This window comes from Cololabis saira, chromosome 8, assembly GCF_033807715.1.
Source record: "Cololabis saira isolate AMF1-May2022 chromosome 8, fColSai1.1, whole genome shotgun sequence".
Lineage (NCBI taxonomy): Eukaryota > Metazoa > Chordata > Actinopteri > Beloniformes > Belonidae > Cololabis > Cololabis saira.
In genome coordinates, this window is record NC_084594.1 from 19640643 (window position 1) to 19654581 (window position 13939).

At 38.2% G+C, this 13939-nt stretch overlaps 1 protein-coding gene across 5 annotated transcripts in view; it reads right to left on the reverse strand.

Annotated features, from left to right (window-relative positions):
- The window catches only part of matn4 (matrilin 4), a 38159-nt gene that overhangs the window by 17036 nt on the left and 7184 nt on the right, over positions 1 to 13939 (reverse strand). For 4 of the 5 annotated variants that reach the window (XM_061727045.1, XM_061727044.1, XM_061727043.1 and 1 more), the window contains exons 2-3: positions 1537 to 1689; positions 96 to 271 (exon numbers count right to left, since the gene is read on the reverse strand). In XM_061727045.1, coding sequence (XP_061583029.1) covers positions 96 to 271; positions 1537 to 1621 — 261 coding nt within the window. In that variant the 5' untranslated portion in view covers positions 1622 to 1689. The remainder of the gene's footprint in view (positions 1 to 95; positions 272 to 1536; positions 1690 to 13939) is intronic. The other variant, XM_061727042.1, reaches the window with a different exon arrangement.

Here is a 13939-nt window from a genome sequence, read left to right on the forward strand (position 1 = left end):
CTACCGGGTTAAACCTATCCCCTTAGATAAACCAGCGAAGAAATAAAGGATTAAAAAAGTTCTGTTTGGGTCAGGATTCTGTATGTCTGCAGTACCTGGCTGGAGTACTGAACAACTCCCACTCTGGTGGCCTCAGGTCCAATGTCCAGTGTCTTTATGATGTCAATCATGAACTTCCTCATGGTCTCAAACTCATGAGATCGAACGCTGCGGGAGCTGTCGATGAGGAAGACCAGATCCATCGGACCGGACTTACACTTTTGGTCAGGATCTGGAGGAATGGTTTAAAACAAAAGTTTTTATGTTTATATTTTTACCTAAAAAAAACAGAGTTAGCAGAAAAATCAACTGTTAAATTGCTGGCTTTAATGTCCAGTTTAATTACAGTATAATAAAAAAAAACATGAACTATTCCTGAATAGTTTCTTCCTGTCAGATATTTGCTGAAAACTGTAGGCAACAAAAATAAAAGATGATGAGTAACCTCACATCCTGTTTTTACTACCTTTTCTCTGCTATTTGTCCCAAAGCAGCATGAGAGGCCGTCCTTGAACACAAGCAAAGTTTTTACCACTTTCAGCACCTGAAACTGCTTTTCCGTAGCTTCAGCTGCCACAAGACACATGTTTTAGTCTTTAACGCATCTGACTCACCCCAGCGTTGTAACATTACCATGGTTCAAAAACACTGCAGTCGTGAATGTTTTATGAGGTGAAGCTGTGTTTGGGCTGTGGATTCATAATTTAAAAAACAATCGTTTCATACATGAGCCAAACTTTTACGTGGAGACTGAACTTAAACTAGAATCAGAAACAGAAAAGATTCACTGTGGAACCAGTTTTTGGTTTGAATTGAGTTTCAGTGATTAGTCGGATTCCAACAATTTTTCTTTTTTTATATATTTAATTTTTCAAATATTTCTAAACTTACTTTCTGATTATAGAAATACAATCGGCAGATGTAGAGTCAATTACACCAAAATGTAGAGGATTGATCTTAAGACTGAAAAAAGTCTTGCTTACGTCTATGGATCAGCTAAACTCCTCCGGTTGTCTCAATATTTTACCCACAGTATTCTTTAAGAACATTTTACCCTTCACAGCATCTGATATGATTCAAATAATAAACTCATCCCTTTTGTCAGGTGTTTTCCATTCAGACCTTGAAAACAAGAGTCATCAAACCCCTGTTGAAAAAGAACAGTCTGGACAAGTTGCTAATTACAAATTACAGGCCCATCTTAAAACTTCCGTTCATCAGTAAGGTTTGAAAAAGCTGTATTTTGTCAGTTAAACACCTTCTTAACTCTGACAAACCGCTTAAACATCTTCCAGTCAGGTTGTCGTTGTCAATGACATCCCCAGAAGAACCACAGTGCTGGTGAATTCACAAAAATGACACGTGGAGTTCCCCAAGGCACTATCCTAAGACCCCTCCTATTTAACATCTACATGCTTCCAGTAGCTACAATAATAAGTAACAATAGGTTACCTTAACTACGCAGATGGCACTCAACTTTACATTACGATAACTTACTTGCTTTTGGTCTGGCTGCAGTGAGGACGGCCAGGGTCAGCAGGACAAAGGCACTCAACACTCCAAGCTGTCTCATTATCATCATCCTGAAGACACAAATCGGACAGGCGGGATGTTTTCAGCTGGATGTGGCTCAATTGGAGCTGGAACAAACTGTGAAGGAGATAGACGGGGAGTCAGAGGTGAAGAAGGAAGTCCAGATGAAGAACTGTGTACATTAGACATCAAATGAACTTTGAGTCAAATAGTGACAGGTCTGGAGGTCAAAAAGTGATTGAAAAGTGGGTAGAAAAACTATATTTGATAGAGCAGCATAATAACAATAAAATCAATAACAATAATAGATAATGACTGATTTTAAATATGTCATAATTTAATTCCTAACTCAAAACCTGAGTTTGGTTTAACATCAAACAGAGATAAATAAAGAAATAACTCATGATCCCTGATTTGATTTTTTTGCCATAGGACAGACTGTTTTGTATTTTGAAGCAGTCCATGAATAACAATGATAAATTAAAATTCTAAAGAATTATCTATATTACTTATAAAAACAAAAACATGATACAGAGTGGAGAAAAACACTCAATTCCATTTGATTAAAAAGGGTTAAAGGCTTTACGGTATCTTTAAAAAAACAAAATAAATCCAAATCTTTAGATTGACTCAACTGAATAAAATGTCATATTTTTCAACTTTTGTTTAACAGCATTTTTTTAATTTAGAACAGCAGAATAAGTGTAATGCTCACAAGGGCCATACTGACCTAAAGAGTGCAGATGGAAGACGCTGAATTTGATTAGTCAACCAAAGATCAGACTGTCCAAACCACATACGTCATACTATACGTAAATTACAGATAGTATATCCCCACCTGCAAATTATGCCTATAGTACCGCCTTAACCTGCACATATTTTGTAGATAATGTATACTGTATATCCTTCAAGTGGGTGTTTATATTAATATGGATTTTTTTTTTTTTGTCATAAATGATATGCTTGAGTGTGTATTGTGTTGACTATTTCCTCCAGAGGACATGCGTTTTTAGATGAAAATCTTCAGGCTACAAAAACATATCTGATCTTCATACAATTCAACACCAATTAAAAACAAAGTTATGACTGAATATTTATTTACATTTCTGGCAACAAATTGCTAGTTACAACTTTTGAGCATTTGCGTTCAAAATGAATGCATGTTTTGCTAAATGTAAGTGTCAGTATGCCGCTTAGAACATGTATCATTACATATCCAGGTGCAGTTATGAGCAAGTTAACTTTCCTCTCCGAGTATCCCACCTTATGTGTTGTGTTTTGCTTTGATGTGTTTTGTCTCGCTTGAACGGTTGCTGCTCATCCCAGTGATTAGAGAGAGCAAGAAACACACCCAAATTCTTGCTCTCTGTGTTTTTGAAGGGATGATAATGGCCATGATGGGCGTGTGTTGCAGCGGGACATTCCAGTCCTGCCCCATCGTAAAAACGCTCAACAGCAAACACCTGGTTAAGTCTTACAGCAATTCCTGCCAGTAGAAGGCTTTGAATAAACACACACACACTCTCAAACAAACACACACACACACACACAGTCCCTGATCTGCCCGTGTGCCTGTCAGTATCCCTGTAGGCTATCAGAGGGCTAATGATAATGTCAGGAATGTGTTTATATTCAGCGAACGGATCAGACAGGAAGCATGAAAGCCACCTTCCTGTCTTTCAATCCCGAGAGACGCTCCTTCAGGAGTTTATCTTCTAACTGGCAGTCAGAGTGTGTTCATCACAGCCTCAGATTAGAGTCATGAGTCAACATATGGAGCAGAGCACAAAGGCTCTTTTCTCCGTTTACATCTCTGTTTGTCTGGTTGTCTTTTCTTTGCGGCATCTGTTCTTTCTCTCTATGCCCACTTTGTCTCTACCCCCGCGCTCTCATCCAGATACTTTCAGGAGTGTCTCCAGCTGATGCATGTTGGGCCAAACATCTGAAGCATGTTATTCATTCTTTTAGGTTCAAGCCTTTACTGTACATTTTGGCAGAGACCAACTGCAGTCAGGTAATTGGGTCTTTTGAAGTGAAAGCCAGGCCTGATATGGATCGGGAACATCATGCAGATAATCCGCTCATCTATTTTCTGCTGCTCATGCAGGACTGGGCCGTGGAGGTAACGGCTCCCCACAGCCACCTCTGTGAACCCCACCGGTGGACACCAAGCTCAAGCCGCTGGTTGCCCAGGAGAGGTTTGATATCCAGACCTCAGCTGCTTCAACCTGATGCCCAAACCAACTCGATTGGTTTGAGCATCTCATGAGAAGGTAGTCAGAGTAGGGCTGTTCGATTAATTGATTTTAAATCGTAATCGCGATTACATAATTAGAACGATGTTAAAACGTGAAAATCGTAAAATCGATTTTTCACTTTTTTTTTTTTTTTTTTTTTTTTTCTCCTTGTCTGCACACGTTTTATTTAATTGGTAATATAACTTACTGTATGTTTGCAAGTGCTGATTTGCTGATTTTTTTTTTCAGAGATAAAACTTTATATTTTATTATATTTTTTAAAACTTTTTTTCAACTTATTTTACAGAGTTTTGCACTTTATTCATTCATTTTTGGTTTAATAAGAGCAAAGTTTGCACTTAAAGCCCAATGGGGCAAATGTTCAATAAAAAAACATATTTGAAATCATTTCTTTGCCTTTTGTCAATTCACAAAATAATCGTAATCGAAAATCGGATTTTGAGAGAAAAAAATCGAGATTTTATTTTTGGGCAAAATCGAACAGCCCTAAGTCAGAGGTTATCCATTTGGATCTGGGAAGCAAAATCAATGGCTTGGACTCTCTGTAACGTTCCACCGGTGTTTGTTCAAAAGGTAAGGGGCTGAGCCTGGAACGCTGTCGTGTGGGTGGGATGTACCACAGCCACATGAACACAAGTCTCATCATTTACCCGTTGAACGTACCGGTATTTCAATTTGGGTTGGACCCCAGAACTTTGACTATTTTCTTGTGAAGTAGATAGTGACAGTTTTTGACAGAACTGAACCATGAAAGCTCAGTGGTGGAAAACTGGCAGCAACCTGCTGCAGAACCAGTGAGTTTGTGCAGCGTCGTTGTGGCTCCCCAGGTGGCTCCATTCAGAGTCATAAACATAAAAGAGGATCACCTATCTGACTCTTGCTTTTAAGGAGCATAAAATCTAACGAGATTTGCACGGACAGACTGGATGAACGGTGGAGAAACAAAACAGACAATTTTAAGAACGAAAAACTGTCTCATGTGGGGAGATTTTATTAAATTTTTTGTTCTAAGTTTTCCTATGTTGCCATTTAGTTTAAATTACCGTCAAATATATTACACTTTGCTTTAGACTCATGTTCAACACCACGTTTCTAACTTTTGCAACAAGTGTGTCCTGTTTTCTTGATAAACCACAGTGACACAATCGAGCCAAAGAAACTGCAAAAATTATTTAAATAAGATCTCGTCTGGTTTTCCAGCATTATTTACATACACAGACAGGCTGTGAGGTGTATTTGAAAACGAATCCTTTTTGTTTTTGTTGTTCTCTACAAAACTAAATCAAATAGTAGCGGTATGAAAAGTGCACAGTGATGCTCTCTCAGGTAAAAGAGTCATTACACAAATGTATCATATTGTCATACAGAACATAATATGTTTTTTTTATGCCATATTATCTTTTATAATTACTTGTAAATACCCTGGTAACTGCAGTTATTAATCATACTTTACAAAAAAAAAAAGAAGAAAGGAGGCTTTCTACTGTTCCAAGTCAAAAATGTGATAAAGTTGAAATCTGATGCTGCTTCAATATGAAATAGGTTTGTGTGTTTGAGTGAGTGGAGGACAAAGACTCCTCAGTATAAGTTTCTGGACTTAAATGGCAGTAACCTCCTGAGTTTTCCCGTCTCCTTCGCCACCGCAGCTCTCAGAACAATAAACCTCTACGATCCTGCTGCTGCTGAGCTCCTCGGACACGCGAACACACACATCCCCGCTGCCCCTCGGTGTGGCTCACAAACCAGCACATGTTCTATAATTAGTCACAAAGAGGATCATTCAGCTCAGACCCAATATTTTCTAGCAAAACACTTCATTGACTGGACGGTGGCGAGGGCTGCTGCTAGCCGTGAATGCGAGCCAGTTATCAGTGTTTGGCTAAGCTGTTAAGCGTTAAGCTCTTATTTCCTTTAATCATAACTTTAGGTAAATTACAACTGACTGCTACCTCGCTACCCGCAAATACAGTTTACATAAAGTCATAACTGTTAACAGCAACGTATGTTTTATTCACTGATAGGGTTGCCACCCGTCCCGTAAAATACGGAATTGTCCTTTATTTGAGAAAAAAATGTTGCGTCCCGTATTGAACTAATACGGGACACGATTTGTACCGTATTTTCATTAACCTTTACACCATATTCTAGTTGAATTATTGAAATAAATTAACTTTTACACCATATTCTAGTTGAATTATTGAAATAAATTAACTTTTACACAATATTCTAGTTGAATTATTGAAATAAGTTAACTTTTACACTATATTCTAGTTGAATTATTGAAATAAATTAACTTTTACAACATATTCTAGTTGAATTATTGAAATAAATTAACTTTTACACCATATTCTAGTTGAATTATTGAAATAAATTAACTTTTACACCATATTCTAGTTGAATTATTGAAATAAGTTAACTTTTACACAATATTCTAGTTGAATTATTGAAATAAATTAACTTTTACACCATATTCTAGTTGAATTATTGAAATAAATTAACTTTTACACCATATTCTAGTTGAATTATTGAAATAAATTAACTTTTACACCATATTCTTCACCTGTAGGCTATATTATACATCTGGGCTGACGTGGACGTACACAGCATAGGAGGATATTTCAGTTGCTAGTATGGTTGTCTGTCTGTACAGTCATGCAAGTTCAATGCTATTAAAGCACTTTAAACTTTAAATCAAAGCATTTAGTTTTTTCATATAAAATAAACACATTTTTATTCAGTTTAGAAGTTTTGGGGTTTTTTTTTTGGCTCCTGCGCTGCTGAAATCAGGGTGTCCCTTATTTCTATTTCTGAAAGGTGGCAACCCTATTCACTGAACTACACATCTTCTGTGAATATCCCACGAAAGGTGACTGAAAGACCTTCCTACTCATCTAAATAGAAAAGGAAAGGCCTTTGTTTTCTGTGGGTCAGTCTGACGCCCCACACGGGAGCCTTATGCAACCGTCCAGTTTTTCTTGTTGAGACGAGCAGGAGCCCATGTTGACGTTGGCCTGGCAGCGAGATCACCGCCACAGATGAAACGGACGCCGTTTCTTAAGAGGTCCTTTCAAATCCCGGCAGTGAAAATAAGCATTTGGATTACTATCAGGCCATGTTTTGTTTTAACAGAGACTTTGGGTTAAAAGTTCAAGCTTAAAATAACTCTATTTCTAAACTGCTGTCTTATGTTTCATGGGCATCATTAAACTTTTTATGCATATAAAGGTGCCACAATGTTGTAATGCCCAAAAGTGCCACCGAAGGGAGTTATTCTCTCCCTCTGCACGCGACGAACTGGATCTCGTATTATGTTGAAGGTCTGAGAACAGACCTTCAAGAACATTTGCACTGAAGACAAAAACAATGAGCAGATGTAAATGTCAGCTGATCCTTGACAGTTGTCAAAATCACAACCAAGTTTTTCTGTTTTTTCATTTATGGGTTTAATAAATTCCCAGTTTTACTGTTGGTCCACTCTCCTGTGTTCTAAGATCTTTAAAGCTACGTTTAGTAAATGGACTTTAAATGGACAATGTTTGTCCAGCGTTACGTGGGTTTTTATTTGCAGCTCCAGATCTTGAGATTGCACTTTTACTTTCACTTAGTCTGTACACTTTAGTCATTTTAACCCATCACCATATGAAGACTGAGCACCGTCCTCACTGTGTCCAACAAGATTAGTACAACAGGTACATTTACATTAATGTCAATAAGAATATTACTGACTGAATGTGTTACCGTAGCATATACATTCCTAATTAATTACCCTCTCAATCACAAAAGGTCCATGGTGCTCATCTCACTCTTTATGGTGCTTTTTGCAGTAAAGTAGATGATAAAGCCGAGTGGATAGTTAAGTTGAGGCTGTATATGACAGAACCATCACCAATGAGAGCGCACAGTTGGTTTTTTGCAGTTCTCGGTCACCACTCTTGTCCTCAACAACCAAATAAAACAATGCAGAACCTGAGGGACGGGACACCAGCTGAAGGACCCAAACCAGGTGAATGCTGTTTTATTTATTCATTTTTCAAGTTTATATGCATATATATTTCAGGAGTGTCATTTCTTTTCAATGCCGTTTTGTTTATAATTTTTTTTAAATCTAGCTTCATCTCGTTGTGTTTCCAAGCCTCAAGACCCCTCTGGATCTTTATGGGAGATAGATTAGTCCAGCATGGGCTGAATCCCTCCAGACCCTGAAGAGAAGGCCTTGTTTTTGCATTTGGATTTTAGTGAACATTTAACAGAAGCAGTCCGTGGATAAAAACAACAAGGGCACCCAAGAACATCTGAAAGGTAAAAATAAAAGTCAGAAAAAAGTATATATTTGACTTTCAGCTATGAAATGCATTGAAGCAGCCATTTAAGGTCATTTCAGTCGTAAAGGTTCAGCACTTTAGCAAATAGTCTTATAAAAGAGGAATTTAAAATCTGGCTCTAGGTCCTTGAAAAGGACATTTATCCTCTTGATGTTAACATTAACGGCAGACACCATCAATAATCACTTCTTAGTGCTACGAAGTTAAGGACCAGAATGTACGCAGCAGAATATCAGGCCCGAGTTTCCTGCTTGTGTCGCCCCCTGGAGAGAAGAGCAGGTTAATGCATTTCCCAGATTTCCCCAGAACCTCTGCCTCACATCCACCCTAACTACAAATAGAGGAAGGAGCCAGAACTCACCTGACATCAGCTGCTGGATTCTGCAGAACACATTGAGCCAAACCGAATGTTTAAAACAGAACTTGTTATCAGTCCCAAGAACTTGTCATAAAACTAGAGATCATACGCTTCGATCCAGTGCTCCTCGTTTAGGCAATGCTTATCAAAAAGGATTTTGGATCCCGAGGATAACTTGAGTATGTTATCTACACTGGTTTTGTTGGGTATCTTTCTTATTTTGCATTTTATTGCAATTTTATTGTGATTTTCAAAGAAGAGAAAGTGGCTTCATGTAAATGGAGATTTGGGTTTTAACCAGTACTCGAGTTGTAAAAAGAATTCAGGGGGGATGGTGGATTTTATCATATAGGGACAGATAATTTGTGCTGATTACAAATAATATAATATAATATATTACAAATAATAGCACTGACCAAAACAGCTGCAGGAATACTGCAGGAATGACATAGCAGCAGTTAAATGCAGCTTTCTGTAAGCTTTAAATATTCACTGGGCTTACATCAAATACATCAAAACACAACAATAAAAAACAGTTTACCTCTGTCCTTCACAGGATAAGTAAAATGGATCACTGCAAAAACTCAAAATTTTAAAAAGAATATTTGTCTTATTTCTATAGTTAAAATGTCTCATTTTAGTAAAAAAAATCTCATTACACTTAAAACAAGACTCATCACTGGAAAAAACAACAATTTTCACCTGTTTCAAGTAGATTTTCACTTAAAATTAGCAGACAAATCTGCCAGTGGAACAAGATTTTTTTGCTTGGAACAAGAAGATAAATCTTGTTCCACCGGCCACTTATTTCAAGTGAAAATTTACTTGAAACAGGTGAAAATTGTCAAATAAGTAATTTTTCTGGTGTTATTTTTCTGGTGATGAGTCTAAATGTTGAAATAGCAGTAAAACAACATTCATTGATGAAATGACATAAGGGATGGAAAGGGGGGATGGCAGTTTTACAGGGGGATGATTTGGACCGTTTTTATTTCCTCATCCCCCCTCAATTCGAGTACTGGTTTTAACCATCCATCTATCATCTACTTCTTCTTATTGGCAGTCACGAAGTGGTTTTATCTACCAATTTGATTATTAATGAAGCAGTTTTTCCCCCAATCATTTCAACTATGTTCATAATGCGTTGTCTATTACATGTATTCATAAAAATAGGACGGAAAGACCAAGTCTTTTTTAATAAAAAAAGATCCACCAATCAAATTAAATTCTCAACGAGTCCAAAACTCACATTTTGCAATAATAATGAAAAAAAATTGCTGGAAAATGCATTAAAGCTTCTGTTTGACACTGAAGGAGTCCAAATAAAAATGTCATCCATTAACTGTGTTTGTTTTTGAAATGCTCTGCTTTTTCGCTTCTTTGTTGTTTTTGTGATGATTGAACTTCAGCTTTGCGCTGAAACGAAATGTTCCAGAACACACAAATGATTAATTATCGGGGCCTGACCCGGTTTACATGGAGAGACAACATATTTCAATCCAGCTAAGATTATTTTCCTGTTTACCTTGGATGGTCACTTTTCGCTGTTTTCCAAAGTTTGATCATCAGTGCTCAGTTGAGTTTGGCTGACTGCTCCCCTGGTACTTGAAACAGAACAAAACCATTTCACAGACTGTTCGGAAATGACTGACAGTAGTTCTGGCAGTGCTTGGAACGGCAGTCTCTAAATTGAGCTTTGTCGTGTATCATTATTACGTTATTCGTCATTTTTCTTTGTCATTGATAGAAAACAGAGCTGCTGTTTGTTTCCATCACACTGAAATGTTTTACGAACCCGCTGAAGTGGTTGCCTAACACAGAGACGCTTCAGGAGACGTAAGCCACCTAGATAAAGGTACTCAAAGGTAAATATGTTTCCCAATCCCTGAGAGTACAAATTTATCAGCTGTGTCGCTGTAAAAACAGCAGGTTAGTTTATGTCCTGATGCATCACCAGCAGCCAATTGCTGAATTGGACGTCAAAACGGATGGCTTAATACAGTTACATTGAATAGTTTTGCTGAAGGTTTATTAAGAAGAAATAGGATATTCTTGTACCTGTCAATCACAGCTAGTGAAATATGACACATTCAAGCCTATTAACGCTTCTAAAACTCACAAGCCTTGTTTAATTCAACTGACTACAATCATAAGTGTAGAGGGATGTTTAAACCAACTTCTATAAAGATGTGTCCACACTGCAGAGACACATGCTGCCCTCTAGCTGCATCCAAACTCCACACTTGTTGTTGAACAGAGGAATCAAAAGAGAAGCATGTAGGAGTTTATGGTATACTACAAATATTTGAGGAGAAGAATATGGATGATGTCGTCTTTAGAGGATAATTTTTAGGACGACATCATTGCAATGGTCAAAGTGAAGACATCAGTAAAGAACAAACTTCCTCACTGGCAACACATCTCTGGTCAATCATTACTTGTTATCCCAGTAATATAATTTTCTACTATTATTGATGATATACATGTAGATTTGGAAGTACTTAGGAAGTATGTGAACCCTTCAGATTTACTGGATTTCTGCACCAGTTAAATAGTGATTTCATCTTCTTCTAATTCACAACAACAGATGAACACAATGTGCTGGTAGCATTCAGCAGTTATTAGGGTCCGAGCACTTACAGTGCGAAGGCCCTATTGTATCTGTAGGAATTTTCCTTTTTATCCTTTTTATTTTTCCGACAAAAGGAAGGCCTTTTTGCCCCCCTAAACGTGCCCCAAAAGTCACCAAATTTTGCACGCAAGCCAGGCCTGGCAAGAAATTTGATATTTCATGGTTTGCATTAATGGGCGTGGCCTAATGGCTCAACAGCGCCCCCTAGAAAACTTTGTGCCTCAAGCCCCACAATACGGTTTGACTTTCATGCACGAAAATCGGTACACACCTGTATCATGTCGCAACTTAAAGAAAGGTCTCTTGGCGCCATGGACGAAATCGAACAGGAATTCGGCCATTTTGAATTAATCGTGTAATTTTGGCGCAATTTATGCCATTGCTTCGGCAGTTAATGCGGCCCGAACCGCAACGTGCACCCAGGTGTTTTATACATCAAAATGTGCGTCTCCATCCTGCAACGACGCGCTCTACTTTTCTCAGTCAAAAGCGTTACTGTGGCAACGATAGACGCCAAAAAGCGCGCCCCTCCTTCATCTGGTTGGTTCATATTTGATAGTTCCTACTTTCTGCCAGAACCTTTGAATGGTTTGACATAAAGACTCGTGGGTGGTGTCATCAGACTCGGTATGCAGTACTTGACCTTCATTGGCATGAATTAGCCCTGCCCCTTCTTCTGATTGGTCGATATTTTATAATCCCTATTTTTCTGCCATAACTTTTGAAATGGTTTTACATAGAGAGTCGTTGGTGGTGTCATCCGCTAAATGTCCAGGCCTGAAGACATGTACATGCAAGTCATACAAGCGCTTCCACTGCAGCACGCCTGAACGTACACAAGGGTGCGAGGGCCCGTTCATCGCTGCTTGCAGCTTTAATTTCTAGTGTCTTTACACACAAACATTAAATATTTACCAACTGGAATAAAAAGTAAATGGACCCTAGGAATTAATCTACTTTGGCAGCAATAAGTGGAAGAAAAGGCTTTCAGTAGTCGTGGGTGAGACCTGTACAACATTCACGAGGGAGTTTCTTCTTTACAGACCTGCTTTGGCTCAGACGTGCGTCGGATGTCTGGTGTGTGAACATACAAAACTCCATTAACAGGAACAGCGGCACAATGAGAATTTTCAGGGAACCTGTTCAGGGCTGGAATAAGCTCCCGCTGTGGGCTAAGTACTTCAGTGTGGCCCAAAAAAGCTGTGACTATATCCTGGAGACAACTGATGATGCTGTTAGGTCAATTCTTCTCATTCATCCCCACCATCACAGTGTTTGCAAAAAGCAAAATGCAGAAACCCTCTCAGCTTCTTAAAGTTTGATCTTGTCAATCCAGGTTGTTTTTTGTTTGTTTTTGTCTTTTGTTCTTTTTTTTCTTCTTCTTTGCATTTTTTTCTCTTACAGCGGTAAGAAAACGGCAACATTAGTGTACTAATCCCACCAAGTGGTATAGAGTGGTAGTTTGCTAAGTCAGTTGATCCTACTGGGTCAGACACAGCAACCACTGAAAGAAATGAGGAGAAGGACACCTTTACAGCAGGTTTTACCCCAGACCCTCAGTTATAGATGTAATAGACTCACAGACCCTCACTAATAGAAACCTACCTTATATGGGGTTCAGGTCCGGGTTCTGATAGATTCTGTTTTTTTTTAATCTATTCTGTGGTGGATTTACTTCAATGCTTAATGTCTCCGTCATGATGCATCAACCAACACTCTCCTCATACTACTACAACCTCATACTGCTGCACCTTTCACTTTTTTATATTGTATATATGTTAATAAGAGCCATTCTTTCTAGGACAAGTAGCAGCAGGACTAAAAAGCCTCCATTCATAGACATTTTGTCTTTAGACTGATGGATACTTTCTGTCCATTTCCAGTTTTATGCAGATCAATAATTCTTGATCATATATCTTCAGAGATCTCCTTGATGTGAAGCATGGTTACCATAGGCAGATATTAAACAGGAAACTTAAAATGTTTTACTAGCTTTAATCACTCAAAGACCTCTAAAACAAAACCTTTAAATCCATTAGACTCCGCAAGCATGCGCGCATGCACGCATGCAAGCACGCACGCACGCACATCACTGCTACTGTACCTTTATGTTTTAGGGTGCTATTAAGTGCTATATAATCAGAAAATTGAAGGCTTGAGTCTGAAGAGGACAATATTTTTGTGGCAGCATATTTGTGGGTGTTTAAAGCGATTAGTGAATCGAAAACTTTGATATAACACAATAATGTCACTCAGATTTGAGGAACTTGAATCTGAAAATGTGTTATTTAGGGAGCTGTTCAGATTCACATAACCCATATCAGAGTTAAACTCTCTATGAGTTCTATGTCTCTCCATGTCCCACCAACTTCACATCCATCGTGCAGCATTTACTGTTCCTCAAAGGTTGCATTTGCCCTGGAAGGTTAAATTGAGCCAGTTTCAATGTTTTATTTCCATAGTTCACAGGTCTGATGTGACCAGTGGATGTGCAAGCAGAAGAGAAAAGCATGGATTTGGATATTCTCAGATGAGTTTCATGCCACATTCATACATGGAAATATCAGATATGTGCATTTGCACCTGCCATCCAAATGCACATAGAGCTTCTGTTGTAGCCTTTAATCTTTAATAACCCAAGTGACAATAAGCAGTATGAATGTCCAGGAAACATTTTGTAATGCTGCATTGTTGGTTCCACCTGTGTTCATTGAAATAGTACCGTTTTTTTTTCTTTCCTCTGTTTTTATAGCTCAGTAGCCAAGCCCATCTGTCTGACATGTTGTTTCCCCAGCTG